The 26,022-nt window shown below is 52.4% G+C and overlaps 2 protein-coding genes across 2 annotated transcripts in view; one reads left to right on the forward strand and one right to left on the reverse strand.

Moving 5' to 3' along the window:
• EBF4 (EBF family member 4) overlaps positions 1-3,261 on the forward strand; it is a 60,839-nt gene extending 57,578 nt beyond the window's left edge. The window contains exons 16-18 of the mRNA XM_055307198.1: positions 635-832; positions 2,096-2,171; positions 2,434-3,261. Coding sequence (XP_055163173.1) covers positions 635-832; positions 2,096-2,166 — 269 coding nt within the window. The 3' untranslated portion in view covers positions 2,167-2,171; positions 2,434-3,261. The remainder of the gene's footprint in view (positions 1-634; positions 833-2,095; positions 2,172-2,433) is intronic.
• A 9,101-nt stretch (positions 3,262-12,362) lies between these two features.
• On the reverse strand, positions 12,363-18,917 carry CPXM1 (carboxypeptidase X, M14 family member 1). Its single transcript, XM_055302193.1, has 14 exons — positions 18,665-18,917; positions 16,937-17,098; positions 16,642-16,751; positions 16,377-16,516; positions 16,186-16,276; positions 15,463-15,613; positions 15,290-15,378; positions 14,845-14,968; positions 14,565-14,761; positions 14,305-14,484; positions 13,924-14,221; positions 13,608-13,747; positions 12,829-12,931; positions 12,363-12,722 (listed from the first exon to the last, which is right to left on the reverse strand). Exons 1-14 carry the CDS (start codon positions 18,834-18,836, stop codon positions 12,481-12,483), a joined length of 2,199 nt encoding a protein of 732 aa, XP_055158168.1. The 5' UTR covers positions 18,837-18,917; the 3' UTR covers positions 12,363-12,480.
• Between the last annotated feature and the right edge of the window lie 7,105 nt (positions 18,918-26,022).

Here is a 26,022-nt window from a genome sequence, read left to right on the forward strand (position 1 = left end):
GGTGGAAGAGAACAAAGTGCCCAGTGCCAGAGGGGAGGTGGTTGATAAGGGAAATATATGTGTAGACAAAGTTAGGGTGCTTATTGTGTGAGTTGAGATCCTGGGCAGAGAGGCCTTATGATAGGAAACTACCCCCAAACATCTTTTTCCACTTGCCCCAGCTCTGCTATGAACCCTGGCCTTTGACTCTAACCTTGGTACCCCAAGGCCCATGAATGTTCCTTAGCATCTCAGAATTCCAGTGACTTTCAGCAGGAACTGTGACCTCTTCTGTTCTTCATGTCTTTCATCTTTGGGGTTTTGTTGTGTTCTGGTTTTGCTTTTATTTTGACTTAGTCTGGCCCTGTCGTTTCTAGCCCCAAGAAAGGGTCTTTAGAGCCCCCCAAAAGGCAAGTGCTTTTGGACCCCAGAGACTCCCAGCTTGGCTCCAGGCCCTGCCCTATATTGGTGTCTCCTCAGGACCCTCACCCCCCTAGTGAGGCCTAACTAAGCCTAATGCCTGGGTCAGCAGCCCACTTGGGGCCCACTGCCCATGCCAGGGCCCCAGCCGAGCTGCTCACTCTGGTGCTGTCTCCCTGTTGTGTTTCCCACCACCTTCCCTGCTGCACCTGCCCCTCCCTGCCCCGCCCCGGAGTCATGCCCTCTAGCCCCCCGCTGGCCGCTGCCTCCTCCATGTCCCTCCCGGCCGCTGCCCCTACCACCAGCGTCTTCTCCTTCTCGCCTGTCAACATGATCTCCGCTGTCAAACAGAGGAGCGCCTTCGCCCCTGTGCTGCGCCCACCCAGCTCCCCACCCCAGGCCTGCCCAAGAGCCCACGGAGAGGGACTTCCAGGTGGGTGATTCATGCTGCCCCACTATGGCCTGTGGAGGAGCTGGGCTATAGGGACCCTCTCCATCCAGATCTCACCAGAGCCTCATTCTGGTTGGCCAGTTATCCGTGGAGGGTGTAGAGCAGGGAGCTCTGCAGGGGTCCCAGGAGGTCCATCTGGATCCTACTTCCCAGCACCCCTATAGCTTGGCATGGTCACCACCCTGAATACTGTCAGTTGACCACTTGACCAAGGAAAAGATTCGAATCCTAGTTGGGGAAGGTCTGGAAACTACTCCAAGGTCCCATCCCTACCTGGTTGACAGAACAAAGACCCAACACTCAGAGCTGGAGAAACCCCACACAGACTGCACACCTTTGACCGTGCCTCCTGGTGTCCCCCGGAGGGTAGTGCACACCACTGTGAGAGTTGGGGTCACTCATCGGATGGAAGGGGACTGGCTTTGGATAAGGTTTAGTCCAGCTTCCCCTCCCCCATTTTATGGATGTAAAATTGAGATGATGTCACCCCTACCACATGCCATTAGTGAAATGGTTGTCGTTTGTCATTTATCAATCTCCTTCAAGCCAACATCCAACTTAACAAAGCCTGGGCCCTAACTAGTAGTGTATAGTGAGTCACATCCCCTCGAATAAGATGACCCTTAGGGTAGCCTCATTAGATAATGCTCTAGGATGATCTCAAAGGGCACACAGTCATGCTTTTTGCCTTGTTTCCAAGTTTCGGATAATTTTCCCTAACCTAAGTATGTCTGGAGCTTAACGTGTGAATTTGGGGGAGCAAAAGGCCACTGATTTCTCCTACCAGCAGAGAGAACCAATGTGGGGTGGGGGTTTAGGCAGGGGAGAGGATGATGGAAGTGATGAATTCTGTGGACCTGTGGGAGGGAGGAGACATGCTGCTGCTGCATGAGGAGTCAGTACTCCAAGAGGCCGAGCTCCTTTCTGAGCTGGCACTAGGTTTCCTCGCCTTGACATGGGCCTTCCGGAGGAAGCGGGACTGGGAAGAAGACTCCAGAGTTGGCTCTTGCGATTGAGGAAGTTAGGCAAGCAAGGGCCTGGGGCTGCCCCTCCTAAGAGGTGTGAGGGACGCACCTCACCTAACTGGCTGCAGTGCTGACCAGGCCAGGACTAGGAATGGCTGAGTACCTGCAAGGCTCTCCAGAGCACTGCCCTCAGAAACTGCCCTGTGCCCTGCATGCTATCGTCAGCCCAGAGGTCCCCAGGCTACACATGGCTTATGCTTCCTCTCTTTGCTTACCTCAGACCAGCCTTTTGAGGATTCCGACAAGTTCCACTCTTCAGCCCGGGGGCTTCAGGGCCTGGCCTACTCCTAAACATGGTAGGTCTCTGGCTGGGTCTTGCTTCCTCCCCTGGCCCTGGATAGACTCTCCAAAAGACTTATAGCAAGGGTGGGGACCTAGGGTCTGAGTCTCCCTTTCCAGTGACTTTCAGCTCCCTAGACAGCTGTCAGGGCCACCCAGCCCCTCCCATCCGCACCCCACCACCAAGTGGCCCAAGCTGAACAGATGGAGAAAAGTGGTTTCCTGTCCCCTTGCAACCAGCCTTTTTCCAGAACCTTCTTCTCTCCCATTCCCCACCAGGTCTGCAGGTGTTGCCCCCACTGAGCCTGAACTGGAGGTCCCTCTGGGATACACACTCATGTCTTGGACGGCAGCACAGATGCGGAGCCAGGGCTTCGAGCAGACATCAATCCAAAAGCCTAAACAGCCCTCATTGTGCTTGAGGCCTCCAGCCCCACAGTCTCCTCTCAGTCTCACCTCCCTTTCTCGGGGCTGGTTGGAAGCCCTACTAGCACTGTGCTGATGCTCTCGGCAGGAGAGCAGCCTGGGGAGGTCCTGGGATGCTGGGCTTTACTCACTGGGTCATTTCCTCTGAAAGAGATGGACCTTGTGCAGATCAGACCTACAGGTGACAGGAGCAGGGCATGGGGACTGTGGGAAAGAGGACAGCTCAGGGAGGAGTGGCCTGGGGTGGTCCTGTTTGTGTCTGACCTGTCTCAACTGGCCCAGCATCCCGACTTCTCTCCAGGGTAAAGGGTGGTGCCTAGCAGCCTCAGGAGGCCTGCCCAGGCTCCCATGGAGCTTCCAACGGCTGCTTGACCCCTGGGGCTGCCCCCCCTTGAGGACTGCACAATCATGCTTGCCACATTATGAATCCCACTGGGGGCTTTCGGCATGGAGGGTGCAGAAAAGGGAATGCCAGGCCCCCTGAATTGCGGGTCTTCCTCCCAATGTCTATCTCATGGACTCTTGGCCCCACACACACACATGACTCTGGCTGGCCCCATAGCACCACGGAATGGGCCTAGCTGCCACTGGCCTCATATTCTGCTCTGCTGAGGTTGGAGAAAACAGAACAATAAATGCAGCTGCAAGTGGCCACCCGGCCTCTCTTGCCTGCTTCCTTGGCGTGGGTCTGCTTTTCTCAGCGGTTCTGCAGCTCTCCTGGGGCCCCTCCCAGCCATTCCCCTATGCAGCCTTCTTGTACCTTGGGCTTTTTCAACAGCCCCAGAGTTCAGTTGAGTAAGTATTACCTGCCCATATCTGCCATAGGCACTGTTGGGAGTGGTGGGCAGGCTAGCAGGCCTGAGGACCTAGGACATGGGCTTTGCTCCCAAAGCTTAGACTGGGAACACGGTCTGGCCACTGAGGACTCAGTCCCCCAGCTGTCTGGCCAGGATGAAGGTAGAGGTTGTCATGGGACTTCCTGGGAACCAGAACAGCGCAAATGAAACACTGCTCAGTTGTACAGAGGCTCTGAGGTGAGACCCATTCTAAATGGAGGTTGCAGGGCAAGGGAGGGCAGCTTTTGGTCCTGGGTTGCCTATTTGAGCAAGTCCCAGCTACTCGCCCCCATGTCCCAGACCTAGGCACCTTGGCTCTCCTGTCTCAGAGTTTGGAAGATTCCCAGGCTCACTTGCCTCTCTCCTAGGATGAATCCTTGCTGTCCCCTGAGATGTGTCCCCTAGATCCCCAAGGTCTGGATGGCTGACTCTGGAAGCCACTTCTTTGACCCTCTTCTGGGGAACCCAGGGCCTAGCTCCAGGCCTCAGGTTTTATAAGCTCTCTTCCTGGTGGTGATACTCCTTGCCTCTGGCCTCTGGAAACTGCAACCCATGGGCCCATGCCCTGTGGTCTTCTGGACAAATATAGATGGGCCACTACTATCCTTTGGAGGCTTTCACTTCCTTCTTGTGTTCTTGGCCAATACCTGGGATTCATCTCACCTGAGGCCCACGACCTGGCTAGCCTTCCATTCATCTCACTGCTCACTTGGCCTCCCACTCCATTCCTACCTCCAGCCTATGTTGCAGAGCCCCAAAGCCTGCCAGCCCACGCCCTGCTCCAACCAGGCTGCCCAGGTCCTCCCAGTCTGAACACCTGCAGAACTGAAATTGGCACTGGACGCAGGTGGTAGCTAGATGGTGGTCACAGTCTGGTTCCTGGGATGGGTCAGGTGCTGTGACCAATATAAATGAGATGTGAGATCTGTTCTCAAAGATCTCAAGACTTGTGCTCAGGCTACCATACAAGTCAACACTGTCCACCCCCTCGTCCGCAGAAGGCAGGACTAAATCAGTGATGCTTGCTTTGGACTGAATTGTGTCCTCCCGAAATTCATACACTGAAGCCCTGACCTCTCCCTCCATGTGATATATTTGGAGGTAGGGTCTCTTAGGAGGTGATTAAAGCTGAATACGGTCAGAGGAGTGGGTTTCTAGTCTCATAGAACCAGCGTCCTTGTATGAAGAGGAAGAGACTCCCGAGTTCTCTCCACTCTGAAGATACAGTGAGGTGACCATCTATAAGCCAGAAGGAGAGTCCTCACCAGAAACTAAATCAGGTGACATCTTGATCTGGGACTTCCAACTTCCAGAACTATGAGAAAATAGATCTCTGTTGTTTAAGCCCGCAGTCTATGCTATTTTGTTATGATGGCCCAGGCTGACTAATCCAATGTTCTTTCCCATGTGTCTTACTTTTGGTTCCCATAGAAGCAGAACCTGAGACAAGTTCCCTGCTGGAGTCTGAGGGACAGTGTAGAACACACCTCAGAGCTTTCCCAACCCAAGTGGCAAAGAATCTGGGATATTGATCCTCCAGCCCTCATCTGTAATTGCCTGGGGACTGCTCCCAGGGGATTACCCTTCTGGCACTCCTGGCTTGCCTTCCTACCTGCAGAGAAAAAGCCACCAGTTAGGCTGCTGTTACAGGATGTTGCGACAAGTACTGGAAGCGAAGTGTAAATCCAAAGGGATATGGGCACCAAGAGCCTCTACTGCTAGCGAGAGAGCATCTCTAGAAAGTTCTCTGCCTTCCTCCCACATAGGTTTTCCAGCGGAAGCAGGCTGCTGTGTTCTGGGGATCTGGCAGCCTTTGGGGCTGCATTTAGCTCAGACAGGACTCACTGTGGACAGGCTTCACGGACTCAAGGGAAGGTGGGCAGCAGCTTTGACAAGCCCTCTTGCTGGCTATTCTGCAAAATGCCCTTCTCCCCATATTGGTGGGGGTCTTCTTCCAAAAAAGAAAAATCTCCCAGAAAAATGGGAAGTGCCATGCACTGGGAGAAGGATGGCCTTTCAATAAATGACATTGAGTCCATTGGATATTTATATGAATAAATTAAATTTGACCTCTACCTCACACTGTACACAAAAATGAATTCTAGGTGGATTGTGGATCCAAAGCTAAAAGCTAAAACAATAAACTTTGTGCCATTGAAGACAGACTAGAAGTTTTTTGCCCGAAGAAACTCCAAGGTCTGTTTTCCCACTGCATGATCAATTTTAGAGTTGAGGCAAGCATTGAACATGTTTGAGTGAGGTAGTTCAGATGGACCCCCAAATATCTTTTCTCTTTCCTGGGATAGCTTCTCTATATAGGAAGAAGTTCATACATCATGGTGTCTTTCTCCCCTAGAAGAGACGGGCTCTTCACAGTGATTCTCTGAAGCTCTAGCTCCTGAGCCAAGGGTGGTCCCTCCCGCCTTTTTACCCACACCTATACCCTTGAGCTCCCTTCCTCTGCTACCATTCACTGGCAGTAACACCACCTGTTGGCTGATGGAAGGTAATGAACCACCCCCCTTGAGGCTGCCAGGCTTGAAGACTGGTGTTCACAAGAAGACCCCCTCTGATGGAAGTGCAGCATTGACCATCCCAGGGACTCATCCTTCTATTACTTCCTGAACATTCTCCTTCTCTTTGCTCTCGTTGTGAGATTTAAAAACATTTTTTTTTACTTTAACTAATCTCTACCCCCAATGGGGGACTTGAACTCACAACCCCAAGATCAAAGAGTCACATGCTCTTCCAGCTGAGTCAGCCAGGTACCCCGCATTATGAGATTTTTACCAGAATTTATTAACTGAATGTAGTCTCTAAGTTGTCAATTTTTTTCTTTATGGTTAGTGCTTCTTGTATGCTTTAAAGAAATCTTTACCTACCCCCAAATCCAGAAGATATTTTTGAGTATGGTATGAGCTAGGAATCAAGCTTTAACTATTTTTGTATGGATAGTCAGTTGGCTCAGATCCATTTACCAAAATGATATCAAAATGACCAACTTTTACCCACTGCACTGCAGTGGTACCTTTATCATGAATCAAGTGTCCATGTATGTATGGGTCTGTTCTGGATTCTCTCTTCTGATCCATTGGTCTTTTTATCTTTGCACCGATACCACACTATCTTAATTACTTTAGATTTGTAGTTAGTTATGATATCCAGCACGACAAGTTGTCCAACTTAGATTTTCATGATTATCTTGGCTATACTTGGTCCTTTGCAGTTCCATATAACTGTAATAATCAGTATATTCAGTTCTACTTTTCAAAAACCTGCTGAATTTTCCTTGGCATTGCATCTGTAAATTTATAGATCAGTTAATGGAGAATTGACACCTTTAGTATATTGAGAATTTCATTTTATGGATATTGTATATCCCTTCATTCATTTCCATCTTTTAAATTTTCCCTTAATAGTATTTTATAGGCCTCTGTCTTATACACCTCTCATTTATTCCTCAGTGCTTGATTACTTTATGCTGTTATAAATGACATTTTCTTAATTTCACTGTCATGTGTATACAATTGATTATTGAACAGCAACCTTATACCTAGCAACTTTGCTTAACTCAATTCTAGTAATACTTTATCTGTAGATTATCTTGGATTTTCTTAACTACAAAGGACAGTTTTATTTATTCATTTCCAGTCCTTGTTTCTTTTTCTTGCCTAAATCCACTGGTTGGATCCTTAATTCATTGTTGAATAAAAGGAGTAATAGTGGACTTCTTTGTTTTGTTCCTGACCACCAAAGGCAAGCTTTTACTTTTCCCCATTAAGTACCATGTTTGGTTTTACAGATAACCTTTTATTCCTAATTTTCTTTAAAAATTTTTAAATTATGAATAGATGTTCAAATTTTTATAAAATGCTTTTCTCCATCTATTGAGATAATCACATGACTTTCTCCATTATTTTGTTAACATGCTGAATTACACTCATTATGTGTCTAATGTTAAACCATCACATTAACTGTCTAATTATGTGTTTAATGGTAAACTCCTATCATTTGCCCAGGAGATACCATTTGTTAACAGGTAATCCATGCCCCCTTTCTCTCAATATCTCTCTCCCTCAGTCTCTCTCCCTCTCTCTCCTATTCTCCAAGAAGGCACACATTGGTCCTCACCCTCCCCACTTCTCAGGAAGTTAGGCTTCTGGGAAACAAAATGCAGAGACCCCGCAGACCACCTTCCATGCTACCTTCTGGGAGCAGGGTTGCAAACACAATAACAAATACAAAGTAATGTCTCACTAAGTCATTCTATCTCAACTCTAAATCCTGTCTCTCCTCAGCTGGACTCTTGGCTCTGGGTCCCCTGTATTGGAGTTCCAGAAGCGTACTGTGAGCTGTCTGTCCAGAACTTGCCTCCACTTACTTCCCAAAGGGAAAGGTGTCCAAACCTCCCTGCCTTGCCAGAAGCCTTAACAGGGGAGCGGAATGGCACCCCTGGGGGGTTGAGGGTTTTTCTGGGTTTGGAGCTGCAAGGACTGCCCAGGGGTATGATGGGAGGGTTCTGAGTGCACAGACCCCCTACTGGACACAGAATGGAAAAGGTTTCCTGACTAAAGATGTAGAAGAGGCTTCTCAGCAGGACAATAACAGAAACTAGACTTCTTCTTTTTTTTTTTTTTTTCACATTCTTTTTTTTTTTTTTTTTTCACAATCTTTAGGTAATTTTATTCCTTGAGAGAGGAGGAGTCATGTTTAAAAGGGGAAGCAAAAATGTCTTACCAGGTCTGTTGTTCTTTGGGGACTAGCATCCTGACATCTTGTTTCTTTTAAGCCTTTCCTTCCCCATCCCCTGCCAGCCTGGGAATGAAAGCCGCTCCTGATGCATCCCTGGCTGTGCAGTGGGCCCCTCAGCCTGGGCTGCCAGGGCTCCCGGGGAGCTGGGGGAAGTTCCTGAGTCCCCGGGAGAGGGGAAGCATGGATGCATCCCATTGGCAAAGTTGTAAAGTGCTGCCCGGCACTGTGGCCAAGGGACATTCCGCAGTCAGGCAACCATCCCGTGAGTCCAGGGAAGCCCTCTGGCCCGGGTCCCAGTCCCTGTTGCCACTCTTGGGGTTCCACTCACCTGGGAGCCTGGCTCCTCTCCACACATCCACCATTCGCCCAGAGTCTGAGTTTACCTTCAGGTGGGTGGAGGAGGGTCAGGCCACTTTGGGGCTGGCATGGACTCAAGCCCAGCCAGCTTTGGCTTCTGTGGTAAAAGCTGATTTGTCTGGGGCTGCTCCCTACGCCGTCCTTGGAGCCTAGCCCAGAGGGCCACCTTGCCAAGACAAACTGTGGCTGCCGGGTGGAATGTGGTGGAGTGGCTGCTGGGCAGGCCCAAGCTTGGCAGGCGTGTCAATGGTGCCCTGGCCTGGTCCACAGCGTGAAGTCCTCCAAGGTCCCAGGGTCAGGCCAGGCCAGGAGCAGGTACTGAGATGCTGCTTGCTGGGCATCTCTCAAACCTCTTGTTGAGTGAGGCAGGGACATCCCCTCTCTTGATCTCACCCAAAAGCTCATAATGAAGTCTCAAGGTTGACAGAATTCCTTCAAACCTGCTTCCTTGGGGGAGCCGCTCAGTGGGAGACAGGGGAGGGGGGTGCTGCAGGTAGCTGTATGAGCCTGCGTGCGTGCCTGTGGGTATGGATGTGCGGAGTGGGGGCTGCCAGAGCAGGAGGAAGAACCCCCCAGCGAGGCCTCTTCTGCTACAGTGTGAGGGGGCTACGCTGCCGTTAGATCCCGCGCTTATTCAGCCCTTGCCATGAGCCCCTTCTCTTAGGCAGGATTCCCTGGAACAGAGCTAGAATGGGGATTTGGGTGCATGTGCAAGTCTTCTCTAGAAGAAAAGCAGTGAAGGAGGCAGAACAGGGCAGGGGAAGGGGCAGAGAATGATCCCAGCATGGAGCTCTGGAGCTTGGGCCACCACCGTTGGACCCTCTCAATGGCAAGGAGAAAGTTCTAATACCTCCATGCCAGTCAGTCCTTGGTCACAGGCTACCAAAGCGGGATGGAACACGTAACCCCTGTCAGACAGCTCGCATTTAGCCAAGAATAGTACATGGGGGGAGTTGCAAGCTGTTAGCAGCCAATGCTCCCCTCAGTCAGGGGATGGGTGCACTGGTTGTTGAGAAGGTTCTGGGTGAGACAGTATGGGCCTCCACCATCCCCATTTCTAATACTTCCAGAATGGAGGCTAGTCCTTTTTTTTTTTTTTTAAGATTTTATTTATTTATTCATGAGAGACACACAGAGGGAGAGGCGGAGACACAGGCAGGCTTCCCACAAGAAGCCTGATGCGGGACTCGAGCCCGGATCCCAGGATCACGCCCTAAGCCGAAGACAGATGCTCAACCACTGAGCCACTCAGGCATCCCTTTTTTTGGGGGGGAGGGGGCTAGGCCTTTATGGCATTACTACTTCTTGATCCCTTCTGCTTCAAGCGAGTATTATTGGGAGTGTCCTGGACTGTTGACAAAGAGAGCAGGGATCTGCCCCGAGAGATCACTCAAGAGTAGTCCCGGTCACTTGCTGGGAGGGTATTGGATGGTTGTCTGCACTGGCTCTGCTGATCTAGGGCCCCAGGTTGTCAGAGATGCCTCTGAAAGCTGCCCACCCTCTTGTGCCTGTTCTCTCCCTCCCCACCCAGCTTCTCCACCTCCCAGATCAGGTGACCCTCCTGGCAGTCTTACTGTCCCTCTAGTCTCCTTCCAAGACATCATCTTGGCATCACTGCCTGCTTACCTTGGGCCTTCCCTTTTCATACTCAAGAGCCAATTTCCAAAACAAAACAAAAAATACTGAGCCTGCTCTGTTTCTCCCTCTGAACTGCTAAATCTAAAATGTATATAGAAAGACAACTTTCTTTGCCCTGAAGTCAACTTTAGCTGCTATTAAGATTGCCATTCCTGCAGCACCTGGCTGGCTCAGTTGGTGGAGCATGCAGCTCTGGATCTCAGGGTTGTGGGTTCCAGCCCCACATTAGGTGTAGAGATTCCTTAAAAAAATAAAATCTTTAGGAAAAAAAGAAAAAGCCTCTTCTACTTATTTTTTTTAATATTTATTTATTTGACAGAGAGAAAAAGAGAGAGCCCATAAGCAATAGGGTGAGAGAGAAGCAGACACCCTGCTGAGCAGGGAGCCTCCTGCTGGACTCGATCCCAGGACCCTAGGATCATGACCTGAGTCAAAAACAGACACTTAGCAGACTGAGCCCCCTCTCTTACTTTCTTTTGATTAATGTTTGCATAATGTATCTTTTTTCTTCATCCTTTTTACTTTCAGGGTGCCTCTTTCTTTACATTGGAAGTGAGTTTATTATAGTCTATAGTTTTTTGTGTTTTTTTTAAGATTTTATTTATTTATTTATGAGAGACACAGAGAGAAGCAGAGACACAGGCAGAGGGAAAAGCAGGCTCCACACAGGGAGCCCGATATGGGACTCGATCCTGGACCCTGGGATCACGCCCTGGGCCAAAGGCTGATGCTCAACCGCTGAGCCACCCAGCCGCCCCTATTATGGTCTATAGTTGAGTCCCATCTTGTTATCCACTTGGCCAATAAGCTGAGCACTTAAGTGCACTTTTTATTAGGTCTCCTTAACTTCAGTGAATAAAAACAATCTTTTTTGTTTGGAAAAAGGTGATGCTGTACAAGAGGAGCTAGAGGTAGGAAGCAGGGAGATGGGAGATGTGGCGTTGAATTCCTCCTGATGATCTGAGATTGAAAATATGAGAGGGAGGAGAGCCAGAGACAGCTCAAGAGACAGAGACGATGTAACAGCCCAGCACGAGGAGGCTTACGTAACAGAAGACTATCTGGATGTCTTTATGCTGAATTTACATGTTAGTAATTGCTTCCCCGCCCTTACAAGCTCTCCTCTGAATTTCAGGGGGCTGGGTGCCTGATAATTACATATTGCAGGCTTCTTTGTGACCTAGGGTACAGTTAAGATTTTTTTTTTTTTAACAATTTCTCTCAGTAGTCTCTACACCCAAGGTGGGGCTTGAACTCATGACCCTGAAATCAAGAATTGCATGCTCTGCCAACTGAGCCAGGCAGGTGCTCCAGTTACAGTTAGATTTTGCCAATGGATTTCATAGGTTGGAGATTACAAAGTGGCAGGAAGGGAGAAATTATTCTGTTTCAGGCCCTGGCCATGGCAGGTGACCACAAATGATTATAGGTGGCTGCAGGTGGCCTGTAGCCCCATTTCTAGGTAAAACTCCCTTTTCTCTTTTTAATCATCCAGCTCTTCCAAAACCTTTACATCCAATGTCCAGCATTAAATTTTCCTCTGCTTGACATACCCGAGGGGGCTATTTCCCTGGCAAGACACATTATTCGCCCTTCAGTCTAAAAGAAACGAATCAAACCTTGTCATTTACCAACACTCCAGACTGGCTGGCGAAGCAAATTCAGACGTCCCCAGCTGTTCTGTCTTCCTTTTTTGGTCTCTCCTACTTGGGGCTCTCTGTCCATACACCCAAGGTACTTGGTTCACCCCCCATCTACCCTCTGAGAACCTTCATGTATGCCTGTTGAGTCCTTGACATCTGAGTCCCTGCTCAACTGCCATGCTGTATTTCACGCAAATGTATGGAATCCCACCTGCACGCCCACAGCAACAGGGCTCCACCTTAGCATCCCTCACACTGCACTGAACTGTCCCCCGTCTTGACTGAGAGTCCCAGGAGGCTGGAAGGGCACAGTTCGTCCTGGACTCCCTGCATGCTCGGCCCTGAGCACTGCCATGGTGCCTGAAATTGGTTGATGAGCTGCTCAGGTAAGCCCTAGGTTCAAGAAGAACCCGGGCAGGTACACCTTTCCATACCATCTCTCCAGAAGTTAATCGATGAAGGCAAGCATGTGCAGAATAGGATGGGGGAGAAGGGGAGGCTGGGGCCTGGCCCCGGGGCAGGAGCTGGGACACACAGAGACCACAGGAAGGCCAGGTGAGGTGCCAAGTAGCTTTAATGTGCCTGAGCACCTCTTCCCCTACTGTGTCCCTCCCCCCTTCAGTTCTGGACAGGTCCAGCCTGCCCGCCGCTCCTGGGCTCTCCACCCAGACATGTCAGTGCTTCTGTCCCCGCAGTCGCTCCAGCCGCCTCCGGAGGTCTGGGGGCACCTTGGCCCCAGCTGCAAGCAGCTCTCGAAGTCTCTGTTTGGGAGTCTTCGTGAGGTGGAAATTGCAGGGTACCGGGCCCTCTTCAAAGGGGACCCGGCAGCTCCGGGTGGCAGTATGGTAGCCCTCAGCACTGGCTGTCACCATGTAGTCCCCAGGGGTCAGCAGGCGCCAGTAATCCCCACCCCATGCTGAGAGGAGTGAAGGCCAAGATAAGGATATGGTGATCCTCTGCTTCTGACCCCGACTCAAAGCCCCACCCCCACCCCCCAGCTCCATTATACCCTCACAGCACACCTGTTGTCACATCATGGTTAATCCCATCCACAGCGATGACAGCATCAGCAATCCCCAGCTCTGTGTCTTTGTCTCGCACGACTCCCGTGATGCCCATTCTCACCTATATGGGGATAGGGAAGGGTGGGGTGCTATCAAAACCCTTTCCCCACTGTGTGAGAATGGCACCTGCCCTTCATTCCCTGGCTCTGTTTGGGGCAAACCTGGTGATGGTTATGTCTAGGTTCCTAGGTGGCAATACTCAGGTAAAAATAACTCAACCAATAAATTGGATTTGGACTGGGAGAGCTACAAACACCCAGGAGGAAGACCTGTCTTTGGGTTTCCCAAGCTCAGTGACCCTTAATATCAAGTTTGTCATTTTGGAACCCTTGGAAAGTATACTTATGAAGCCATCGCAAGACATACAGCTCCTCTGGAATAGGAGGCATCTATGCCAGCACCCCCCGCCCCTGCACTAGCATTCTGGGTTTCTTCTGGAAACAGCCCACCCGAGACAGCTCGGGGACAGCTCTATGGACTGGGTTTAGCGGGCTGTGAGTGTGTGGGGTCTACTCCTCCTGGCTCATGATGTCTGAGGCCACCCTGTTGGCAGACTATGCTCTCCATGCTCTAACCCTCCAAGTCCGTCTGATGCCAAGTGTGAGCCAAGGCACATATGAGTCAGATGTTGGGAGGCCCCCCTGATGGGAGCTGCAATCCACAGGGACAGCAGACCACAGCAGTGACACAGATGGACCTGGGGGTGGGGGTGGGGGTGGTAGGGATTCAGATCCAACCTGTTCCAGGTAGGTGAGGAGGGCATCTTTGTTGTTCTCCCACTCTTGGGGCAGCTCGTTCTCGTGAGGAAACTTGTCACAGGACAGCTCCACGGTGATTTCAAAGCAGTTGGTATGGAGGTAGCTGAAGTCATTCATACCTAGGGTTATCACAGATACTGGAGCCTGGTGGGGAGGGGCGGATAGCCCAGCCCTCCGGGTGCCCTCCTCTGTGAGACTCTTCCTGGGGGGAATCCACACCACCGGACTGGACAGTGGGCTGTCTCACGGGGGCAGTGTTACAGGGGCGGGGCTAACTCTATCCTGAGGCACATACTCCCCGGGACTGTGTGCCAGTCAGCGCCGTTGATGATGTTGCCATGCAAGGAGAAGTCCTGGTTGTGGCAGGGTCGGCGGTCCGGGTCCTGCATGGCTCGGTTGGTGCCAGCATAGACGGTGCTAAGCCATCGGAATACGGAATCATCCGGAGTGGGTGTGAGTTCACGGGCAGCCCACGGGGTCCGAGTCATGTCAAATGGGTAGGACACCACAAGCTCACCCCCATGGAGGTTGGCACTCAGCACAAAGGGGATCCGCTTCATCCACTCAATCACAGCCCGCGTTTCAGGGGCCACCTAGAGAGAGAAAGGTCAGGTAGGGGGGAGACAGAGATGAGTGCCCCTGGGTGGCCCTCCACCACTGCCCCCAGAATACTCACAGTGGCATTGGGCAGGATGTAGTAGGCGGGCAGTGGCAGGTGATGGTTGGGGACAGTGTCAGGCACTAGCCCATCATCCTCTGCTTCCCACAGTGGTGTGTTGAGGTCAGCAAAATTATGGTTAAGATCAATGCCCTGGTGGTTCCAGCGGCCCTCTGCCCAGCCCACCAGCTCCGAGCCCTGCCAGGGAAGGGGCTTGTTCAAGCCAAGCAGGCACCAGGGCAGAAGGAGCAGGGTGGCCCTCATGCCAGGTGGCCTACCCGGCGAAACGCAGTCTCATAGCCATCAGGGTTCATGGAGGGCAGCAGGTGAATACGTGTCTCAGTGAGCAGCCGGGTCACTCGTGGGTCCCCTCGCAGGAACTCATGACACAGGAACTGCATCAGGAGCAGGACAAGCTCCCGCCCCAGGGCCTCATTCCCATGCATGCCAGCCACATAGCGCACCTCAGGCTCTCCTGGGAACACAGGGACTCGGCGCTGGCGCATGCCCCCCACCCTTCTCTGTGCCTACCTCTCCCCACCCAGAACCTGCCAGTACCCAGCTCATGCTCCCCAGGCTGGTCCGACATTTCCATCACATACAGCTTCAGGCCCTGGTGGCTCTTCCCGATGCTGTAGATGCGGGTGATGTTGGGGCACTTCTCGTTCACCTCCTTCATCAGCTGGGTGGTGAAGTGTAGCATAGCATGGGGCATGGGAGGATGGGACCCAAGGGTCAGACCACACGTGGCCGTGGAAGGACTTACACAGATGGGGGCACCACAGCACCATATAGCAGAGCAGAGCAGACCAGAAGGAAGGGTTAGGACAAGGGAGGCATCAAAACCAGGGAAATTACGGCAGAGTTCAGGGGTCAACAGGAGAAGGGTGAGACAGTGGGGGATGTGGAGACATGAAGACAGTTGTAGCAGATTATGCCCCAGTGGGAAGAAGAGCTAAGATTGGCAGTTCCTCCCTCCTGGCTCATAGGGCTTATGTCTGACCTTCCTCATGGCCTTGTAATTGTGATGCCGGAAGTCCAAAGGATCAGAGGATTCCAATTCAGGGGCCTTAGGGAATAGGTCGTTAGGATCTGGTGGAGAATGAATTCTCCATCAAAGAGGAGTCCATGCTAGAAGTTTTACCCTGCTCATCCAGCCCATGGCCCACTGTTCACCTGAGATCGGGCAGGCTAGGATCTCTGCCCGGAGGCAAGATGTGCCTCCCTGGAGCCAGTTCTGGGGCAGCAGGCGAATGAAGCGGGCTACCTGGGGCTCAGGCAGGAGGTTCAGCACTGGTGTCTCTGGGTCTGAGTTGGCAGGAAACACCTGCGGGCATCAAGTATTTTGGTGGGACTGCTAAAAACCCAGCAGCATGTCCAGACCAGAGAAAGAACTCCGGCCTCTAAGCTCATCACCAAACCTATCCTGTGGGCTCAGCCAGAGACTTGCACTGTACGTCACCCCAGACCCCCTGCCCATGGGCAGCCTAGGCAGCTTGGTCACAGCTTATTAGACCAATCTGGCCACAGGACTCAGGAGCAGCCAGTCCTAAAGCTGGCCAGGCCCTGCATTGTAGCCTGGTATAAAAAGGAGTCCATGAGATGGGAAAGCCAGAGCCACGAGGAGGTGAGAAGGGATACAAGGTGGTGAGGCCCATCACCAGAAAGGGGGTTCCAGCAGGAAGTTGTGGCATGAAGTGGGACCCTCCCGGTGGAGAGAGGGAGATGCGGACATGTTCTAAAGCAGCTTAGCCCTCAAGGCTGCCTGGTGAGTGCTACCCATTCTGACAACCCCCTTTCTCCTGGAATGCCAAGCGGGCATCTATTCCTTGACGTCAGAGCAGCCCCAGTCCAGTCCAGGATCCTATAGTGGGCCCCAACCACCATGGCACCACTCACCGCATCCATCCCACTGCTGCGGTTCCTACTCCCCCACCACGTCTGACTGTCATTGCTGAACTGGACCTTGTATGATGTGACCCAGTCGTACCTGGCAGGGAGCAGGGGAGAGATTATCGGTGACCCCAGGACTCCCACCGCAACCCTTCTGATTCTGTCCATACTTCCTGGACTGGGCTGGCCTGCCTCACCTCCAGACAGAGTTCCTGCCCTGTGTGATAATGCCTGAGAAGCGGGTGGGGTGCCTAGCATCCACCTGAAACCATGGCTCAGTATCCTGCTCCTCAGCACACCAGGCCCCGTCATACAGATCGCCGTCCTCCAGGCCTGACTGTGAGCACAGGACATGGTGATCAGATCTAAGTGAACAGTATAGAGTGGTCTGGGCTGGGGGCTGGGGGCTGGGGAGGGAGGAAGTTCCTAGGAGGCGCCCTGCTCAGAGCCAGGGCTGCTGACCTGGATGTTGAGCCGTCCCCGGTGTGGTCCAAGACCAAAGGACTGGCTGCTGGATGCCTCGAGCTGGCTATCCGAAACTCGCAGGGACTCCAGACCCAAGGGGGGGCAGCCTGGGGCAGGGGCAGAGCAGTGAGACAAGACCAGAGAGAGTGGTCAGGGCAGGTAAGAAGCCGAGTCCATGCCTGCCCAAGTGCTGGGCAAGCTGGGGGCATGCCTATGCCCATGAGGCCAAAAGTGATGTTAGTATGTGGCCCAGGGGCTGCAAGTCTGGGAAGGGTCCCTGGAGTAGCAATACCTGGTTCCTGCTCCTCTGAGGGGTCAAGGGCTCCTGCAGGGGTGGTGGTCACCGGAGGCTTGGCAGTCACCAGGGGTCCAGGATGAGTTAGCTTCTTTCGTTTCTTCATAATGATCTTCTTCTTCTTGACAATGCGAATCCGAACATGCTGTTCTGAGGTCCCTGGGGACCAGGGAGGCAGAGCACCAGGGGAGGGAAGAATGCCAGAGGGAGTCATCTGCCAGCCCAAGAAAGCATGCCAGTCCTTGGCAGCACCCCCACACCCGGTATCCAAAGACCTTAGCATGGACTTAACGTCTGACTCCCACCTGCCTCTCCCACCACTTCCCTGGCTCCTTCTTGACATGACTACATGTTTGGCCAGCCTGGTCTCTGAACCTCTCCAGTGGAGAGCTACACCCAGTCACCCAGTCACTAACAGGGAACTAACTATTTGGTTCCTCCAAAGAGCTGAGTTTGGGTTTTTCTTTTTAAGATTTTATTTATTTACTAGAAACACACACAGAGGCAGACATAGGCAGAGGGAGAAGCAGGCTCCCCTCAGGGAGCCCGATGTGGGACTGGATCCCCGAACCCCAGGATCATACCCTGAGACGAAAGCAGAGCTTAACCGCTGAGCCATCCAGGCATCCCTGAGTTTGTTTCTTTATCTGCAGGCCTTGGCCTTGGCTGACCTTCTCCATCATCCCCCGGATCTTATTGCCTAATTCCCATTCTTTGAATTTCAGCCCAGGAGGCTTCCTTAGCCCTAGACCCAATCTCATGTTCCAAAGCCCTGATCCGCCTCTACTGCTGCATCTGCCCTCTGGGCTGAGATGTCCCATCCTCAGACTGTCTGCCTAGGTGCCCAGACTTTCCACGGCTGGGCCTGTGTCCTGCTTGCCCTGCAGTACAGGGCCTTGAACAGGGCGGAAGTCACTGGTTCCCCACCAGAGTTCCCCACGCTCTGCAGATACCTCCAGAAAGCGCTGTACATTTACCTACCTGGGGACCCATGCCTTTCCCCATACAGCGTCCTTCTTGTTTGCCCTCCCTCTTTAGCTCCTCCTGACTCAGAGATACCCGCTTTTCAGGACCCAGTTTCACTTGCCTCCTCTGAGAAGCCCTCCTTGATTGCCAGCCCTTTGCCTTCCTCATCTCTGTACTTGCATCTGAAGTCAGAAAGTGAGGCAGCCGGCCTCTCTCCCACCCCTCACAGTGCCCCGTTCCTCCAGGCAGCGCTAGCAAAGACCACTCTCCCCACCTTGCTCTCCATCTTTCCTTCCGGCCCCTGCCCTCAGGCTCTGTCCTTAGGTCTAGTTCTGCACCTGCTACCCTCAGGGCTTTTGTCTGTCCCTCTTTCTCCCCTTCTCCTGGCTCTGGTCTCAGTTTCCTCATCCGTAAAAAGGGAAGGTTTGGGGCTGGAAGAGGCAGCATCCTACTGGCTCCCTCCCAGGACTGCTGACTTGCTCTGGCCGGGAACTGGGTCTGCTGAGTCAGCAGCCGTAGCAAGGGACGGGAGGGAGGGAGGGAGGGAGGGAGGGAGGAGTGTGTGTGTGTGTGTGTGTGTGTGTGTGTGTGTGTGTGTGTGTGTCGGGGAAGGGTGGGCACACAGGCTCCGGGCAGGGAGTGTGTGAGCGTGTGTGTGCGTGTGTGAGCGCGTGTGTCGGGGAAGGGTGGGCACACAGCGGACAGGGGAGGAGGGTAGCCGACTAGCCCGAGAAGCGGGCCCTCGGTCGGGGCGCTCACCGTTACTCTTCCCCGCGGGCGGCTGTACCGGGCTGCTCTGCGGGGCCAGGGTCGAGCCCCGGGCCTCGGTGGCAGCGGGAGGCGCAAGTCCCAGCACCGACGTGCCAGGCGCCCCCAGACCCGGACCGACGGCAGGCGCGAAGGCGGCCAAGGCGAGCAGGAGACCCCACATGGCGGGGTCCGAAGGTGGGGACGCGCTGGGTCCGCGGCGGCCGGTGGGTTCGTCTCTTCCTGCCCGGTGCTCCGGAGCCCCCCGCCCCTTCCTGCCGCCGCCACACGCCCCCTGCGGCTCCGCCCGCCCACAGCCCTCTAGCTGGCCCGGGACCCGGGAGGCGAGGGGAGGGGAGGTGGGGAGGGGAGGGGAGGGGAGGGGAGGGCCCGGGCGGAGCGCGGGAGGCGGACCCCCGAGCGGCCACCCCCGGTCCCCGCACCCACCGCCCCTGCCCCGCCCCCTCCGGCGTCCCCAGCTCGCCCGCCCCACTTGTGCGCTGCGCTCTGCAGTCCGCGCAGCCCCTCGGCACCCCTGCCTGGTTTCACCAAACCCTGTGAGGCGCCTGGCCCACAGTGGGCGCCTGCTTCGCACCGCGCACCGTGCCAGGCGCTTTGCACGTGGCCTCTCAATCCAACCTCATTTTGCAAACCGGTAAACTGAGGCTCAGAGCCCCCAACGGAGGTGGCCGCGGTAGCAACGCTGAGAATTTTGGGGGAGGAAACAACTCAAGAGGGAAATCCATCCAGAGCCAGAAGTCCCCTCCCAGGGCGGATGGGACAAAAGGAAGAGGGGAAACTGAGGCGCTGGATGGGCGGGCTGCGGGGAGGAGGGAGCACTACCCCTCCAGGGATTCTTCTGAAAGACGACCCTAGGGGCCCAGCCCGAGGCGGCCCTTCCCACCGCCAACCCCATCCCCCCGGCCCCGCCTCTCTCCTCTCCTCCTTCCCGTCCCCTCCCCTACTCCTTTGCTCGCCGGGCTGCCACGTTCCGGGCTTACATAACTCGAGGAAAGAAGCCGGAGCAGATACCCGGCCGGCTGGGCCCGGAGGTGGAGGGACCGAGGCCCGTTGCTCGCCAGTCCCGCCCTCCCCGCTGCCTCCCCCACCCGTCTCAGACTCCTCCGGTGGCAGGCAGCCGGGGGTCTCCGCTGGCGGGGTGCCCCACATCGAGGATTCCGGAGCGGAGGTCCCTTCCCCATCCGGCTGCCTAGCCCCCTTTGATTCCCCGACGCCAGATCGCCTCCCAGAGGGAAGGAAATGCGTCCGTTGCGCGCCTCTGGCCTGTGCTTTGTCCTTGCAAGGAGCCCGCGGCCAAGAGAAGCGATGCCAGGTGGCCAGGAATCCTCTGGAGTGTGTGCCCCCCTTAGCAAATACTTTTTTTGCGGGGCCTCTATATAAACTATTTGAATCACTCCAAGTCACCGTTCTGGCGGCCCAATCTCATATGATTTTTCGAAAGATCCCACTTTGTACCCCTGGAACTAGATCCCACCACCAGCAGGGGCAACCTCACAGACGTGAGTCCCAGAGCCCCTGGAGGCATCTGGCCCTACCCAGGCACAATGTATAGAGAGCCCCAAAAGGGAGTGACGGGTCAGGGGCAGAAAGAGTACTGTACACTGAGGCTTCACTGGAGTGGGAGGGCAGGACAGGCTCCGGTAGAGCTGGAAGAGGGTCTGAACAGGTCCTGAGGGCTGCTCCCCCTTCCTCCAAAGCCCAGTCTGGCCACTTCTCTGTCTCTGGCCTCAACCTCACCAAAGTTTGACAGACAGTGGGGGGGGGGGGGCACCTGGCCAGGACATCTCAGCCTCCTGAGGCTCTCACCCATAGCACCTAAATCAGGTCAGATTCCTCCTAGTTGTAGTCCCTGGAGGCTCACATGCAAGGTCCTTCATGATAAAGTTCTTCTCCACCCACATCTTTCCCACCTCATGGACCCTGGCTCATATGCCTCCAGCCAGCCACACTGGCCTTCTAGCAATCCCTCTGATGCACCAGCCCCTTCCAGCCTCATGGCCTTTGCACTAGTTCACTAAATTTGCATCCTTATCATACAGATTGCTTTTTGGTGTCACCTGACACTGCCTTTGCTGGCCATTCTGATGAAAGTAAGCCCCATCCTCTACACACACTATCCTTTCACCCTGTTTTATTATTGTTTTCAAAGGCACTCAAGACTGAGATTATCTTGTTTTGTTATGTGTTCACTGTCTGGGTCCTCCTCCCTAGCAAAGGTAAGCAACACTCCAGAAGAGCTTTTTGTACCCAAAAGTTCACAGCTCATGGCCTAGAACAGCATCTAGTCCCTACTCAGTGCCCAAAATGTATCTGTGTGGGAGTACCTGGGTGGCTCACTAGGTTAAGCATCTAGCTCTTGGTCTTGGCTCAGGTCATGATCTCATGCATCATGAGATCAAGCCCCAGGTCAGGCTCTGCACTTAGTGAGTAGTCTGCTTGAGATTCTTTCCCTCTAGACCTCCCCATACTTGCTCACTTGTGCGCATGCACGTTCTCTCTCTCTAATAAATAAATAAATCTTTTATTTTTATTTATTTATTTTTTTTAAGTATCTAACAGGGGTGCCTAGGTAGCTCAGCAGTTACCTGGGTGGCTCAGCGGTTGATCATTTGCCTTCTGCTCAGGTCCTGATCCCGAGGTCCTGGGATCGAGTTCCACATCAGGCTCCCCTTGGGGAGCCTGCTTCTTTCTCTTCCAATGTCTCTGCCTCTCTCTGTGTCTCTCATGAATAAATAAATAAAATCTTTTTTTAAAAAAAGTATCTATGTAATATATTCAAGGTTAGAGAGGACCAAGCAGACCTGAGGGAAGCTGACTCTCCCCAACAGTGCCAGGTTCTGTGGGAGAGATGATAGGCCATAAACTGGGAGACCTGCCCCCCAAGGGACTAGCAAGATGGAGCATGCTGGCCATCCCCTGCCAAGCTCTCAGGGGCTCAGATCTGTGGGATGCTAGTACCTTTCTGTCCCCTGTGCCCCGTCACCCTTCTCTCCTCTCTTAATCCCTTGCCTCTCTGCCCTATTACAACTTTCAGGGCCCCTTCATATCCCTCTATGCCCCCTGAGTGCCTCAGAGCCTCCCTATGCTCCTTCATTACTTCCTTATCCCCTCAGGTACTTTCCCACCTCGGTTGCTGTCTTTGGTCCTTTCGACTTGGTTCCTTGAGCTGCAAAGCTGCCAGGCCAGAAGGCAGGCTCTTGAGGCGGCAGCTCCAGCGGCAGGTCTACACTCAGATACTGGTGCAGTCAGATCTCTAGGCTCAGGAGCCAGGTGGAGAATCTGTTGTGGCCTCAGGTGGGTGAGAATATGGTGCAAAGCACATGTGAGCAGGACTGAGCTGGACTGGGTGGAGATAGCAGCCCAAAAGGGATTTGGGTTTAAGGGATGGCCGGGAACTCTCCTGCCAGCTCTCCAGGGTGGTGGGATGGCTCAACTTTGGCATCGCCTAGGCTCCATTTCACACCCGCTTCTGCTGTTTGTTTTGTGTGGGTACCCTTAGACAGTAATTTGCTCTCTGAGCTTCTGTTTCCTCATCTGTAAAATGGGGACGATAATATCTTAGCCCCAGGGTTTTGGTGGTGATGAAGTGAGAAAATATGTGGTTCCTCGGGGGCGCTGAGGCTAACCAGATGAATTAAAGGTGGGAAAACAGCTTCATACTGTCCTCTTTTTTTTTTTCTTTTTTTCTTTTTTAAGATTTTATTTATTTATTTGAGAGAGTGACAGAGCAAGCATGAACAAGGTGGTAGGGGGATGGGCAGAGGGAGAGGGAGAAGCAGACTCACCTCTGAGCAGGGAGCTGATGCAGGGCTTGATCCCAGCATCCTGGGATCATAACCTGAGCCAAAGGCAGATGCTTAACCACCTGAGCCACCCAGGCGCCCCATATTTTTTTTATTTTTTTAATTCATGAGAGACACACAGAGAGAGGCAGAGACATAGGCAGAGGGAGAACCAGGCTTCCCTTTGGGGACCCTGATGCAGAACTCCATCCGCAGGACTCTGGGATCATCACCTGAGCCAAAGGCAGATGCTTAACACCACTGAGCCACCCAGGTGTCCCTCATACTGTCCTCTTATTCCCACATACATGGATGGAATAAAACAATATCAAGAAAAGAAAGGAGGTTGTGTGTTTGGCTGTACAAAGAGAGAGGTAGTGAAATCTACTGCCTGCTGGATCTGCCAGTCTTCTGTCCCTGGTGCTGGGCCAGAACTCACTCTGTACTAGGGGCTCTCCCTATGATGCAAGTGAGCATTGATGGGGACTCCCTCCCATGGGCCTACATGCACTGGGAGGCATCTCCCCACATGACCATCCTCTGCTCACTACCTCCCCCAGCTATCTCTCTTTTGTGCATCAAAGTCCTTGAGAGCCCTGCTTCTCAAAGTGTGGCCAAGGACCAACAGCACCGCATCCCCTGGGCGCTTGTTAGAAATGCAGAATCCCACCCCAGACCTACTGAATCAGAATCTGCATTTTAACAAGATCTCCAGAGAATTCAACCCCAGGAGATTCATGTGCACATTAAAGGCTGAGCAGCACTAGGTGGAGATTTAGAACACCTCCATCTAAAATGCATGAGATTCACAACTTTCAAGTTTGATGGTGTTTGATGTTGTCACTGCAAATTTTATCTGAAGCTACAGAGCACATCCACATAACATTTGGAAATTGGTATTTCATTCATCCTGGGAGGGTATATTCCTGATCTCTACAATATGACCCTATATTAATTTTCTTTCTTTTTAACTAAATCATTTAACCAAAATACTACAGAACACAGTTTTAAAGGTAAACCACATTTAAGCTTGCAATAGAAGATTCTTTTCTATGCTTCTCCATTCCCAGATCAACCACTTTTAATTCTGTTATTTCTCCTTGTATTTATCTTTATACTTCTATTGCTACTTCTTTAATTTTTCTATGTCTAAATGTTATCTGTAGGTTTCCTGCTATGGAATTAAAGATTTCACTTTCCTACCATCCTCCTCCGCACATATATTCAAGTACACAAACACAGTCTTTCCATCTTCCTGAAGAGCTAAGTCACTGAAGTCCATATTCAGTGCTTATATTATGACCATGTAAATACTATTGTTCAACTTTTTGTGTTCCCTGGAGTTAGCAATTTTTTTTTTTAAGATTTTATTTATTTGGGGCAGCCCCGGTGGCCCAGCGGTTTAGCGCTGGCTTCAGCCCAGGGTGTGATTCTGGAGACCCGGGATTGAGTCCCACGTCAGGCTCCCTGCATGGAGCCTGCTTCTTCCTCTATCTCTCTCTCTCTCTCTCTCTCTCTCTCTCTTCCTCTCTCTCTCTCTCACCCTGTCAAAGATTTTATTATTTGTTCATGAGAGACAGAGAGAGAGAGAGAGGCAGAGACACAGGCAAAGGGAGAAGCAGGCTCCACGCAAGGAGCCTGATGTGGGACTCGATCCCAGGGCTCCAGGATCACGACCTGGGCCGAAGGCAAGCACCCAACTGCTGAGCCACCTAGGCGTCCCTGGAGTTAGCAATTACTTTGTTTTAGCATTTGCTTGGTTTTCTACACATCAATTACTAATTTAATCCCAAAGCAACCAACAGAACTGAACATTTATTTTGAACATATCTAAAAACTGCAGACAATCTCATTTTCTTCTGGAGACATCCCTCCTGGAGCATCTTGCTTTTGATTCCACTTTAGGTTGTTTTCTTTCTTCACTTGGAAGCACAGCTGACATCTTGAGCCTTTCTCATCATTGCTTTCCTGTGTTTAGCCTCATTTCTTTTTTTCTTTTTTTTTTTTTTAAGATTTTATTTATTCATGAGAGACACACACAGAGAGAGAGGCAGAGTCACAGGCAGAGGGAGAAGCAGGCTCCTCACAGGGAGCCTGACATGGGACTCCATCCTAGGTCTCCAGGATCAGGCCCTGGGCTAAAGGCGGCGCTAAACCGCTGAGCCACCTGGGCTGCCCTAGCCTCATTTCTTGACTCCCATATTGTCCTCTTAGTTTAATGCCTTGTTTTGCTGAAGCACATCCTCCAGTAGCTTTCTAGGAAAGAGTGTATGTGAGGTCAAATTTTTAAGAACTTGCATGGCTTAAAATGTCTTTCTTCTACTTTCATACTTGATCATCATGTGGACAAATACATGTTCTTAGGTTGGAAATAATTTTCTCAGAATTCTGCAGGCATTGCTTTTTACTCTGGCAAGAGCCAGAGCAAAAGTGATCAATGAATGATCCCAAGGGCCAGGGGTATGGGTTCTATGCCAGTGATGTCAAGTCCACCAGCCTTGAGTCTTTGGACAGTGCCTACTAGAGACAGATATGCTGCCTAATTCTTGCTGTCTCTTCTCCTTGGGGCTGTATGACCACAGTTCCCTTCCCCCACCCCCATTAGTTTTCTTCAATGTATGATAAGTGGACAAGGACTCTGTTGTTAGTTATGATCCATTTCCATTCTTGCCTCTCAAGTCACTAAAGTGAGATGTGCTGGAACCTCCGTAGGTTCAGATTACCATGGAGATAGGTTTCCTTTTCAGATGATCAATCCCTTCCTTTTATGTTCATTTTCCTTACTTTCATCATCAGAGTTACTTTAACTTCCAGATTGTGAGTTACTATGTCACCGCCCTTCATATTCACATTATATATGCCATTTCTGTAATTCCAGTATCTGGAACACTTCCCACAAACCACAGGGCTTAGAAACAGCCCCCTCCTGCCCCACCCTGTAGCAGTCCCCTGGGAGCCCAGCTCCAGAAAGTCTCAGGGTGCTTCCTGGCAGAGCCTGTCTCTGCATTTCAGGGCTGCAGTCCTGAAAATTCCCCCCCAAGGCATCATCCAGCTCTCAGGGGAGAGACAGCTGCCGACAGGAAGATTGAATAATTGTTCCTGGACACAGAGCTCTGGGAACCCGCAGGAGAAAGAGAGCGGCCCTTCCTCTCTTACCCACGTGGTGATGGGGTTAGAATGCCTTCCTGGTAACTCAGATCCTCTTGGGGGGTCCTGGGGGCAGAGAATTCACCAAGGCAAGAGGATGAGTCTTAGTTCTCAGAAATCATGACTTCCTTCTGGCTAAGCCCCACCTAAGATACCAGCTGCTTAAGAGGTCAAAACCAGCCACAGCTCCCTCTGTACCCCAGAGCCCCACCTGGCAATAGGTCACAATGTCCCAGCTGCCCAGTCCCATAACAGCTGACCGAAGTAGAAGGTGAGGAGGGTGTGGTGAGTGTGTGGGGAGGGGGAGATTCCCACGCAGTTTACTCTCAAGTGTCTGTCAGGGTCCCACACCGTCCCATATACCTACCCACCCCAACTCCCTCCCAGCACTAGTCCTTCCTGTCATCTCCACCTCCCTCT

The sequence above is a fragment of the Nyctereutes procyonoides genome, unplaced genomic scaffold, assembly GCF_905146905.1.
Source record: "Nyctereutes procyonoides isolate TBG_1078 unplaced genomic scaffold, NYPRO_anot_genome, whole genome shotgun sequence".
Lineage (NCBI taxonomy): Eukaryota > Metazoa > Chordata > Mammalia > Carnivora > Canidae > Nyctereutes > Nyctereutes procyonoides.

Bases quoted from the DNA above. Each gene is read 5' to 3' on its own strand.
- CPXM1 (XM_055302193.1), bottom strand. From the start codon at position 18,836: ATGTGGGGTCTCCTGCTCGCCTTGGCCGCCTTCGCGCCTGCCGTCGGT. The intron at 16,517-16,641 runs GTCAGCAGCCCT...CTGTGCTCACAG, and splicing joins GGGGACGGCTCAACATCCAG to TCAGGCCTGGAGGACGGCGA. The intron at 12,932-13,607 runs GTTGGATCTGAA...ATCCCCATATAG, and splicing joins TCCTCACCTACCTGGAACAG to GTGAGAATGGGCATCACGGG.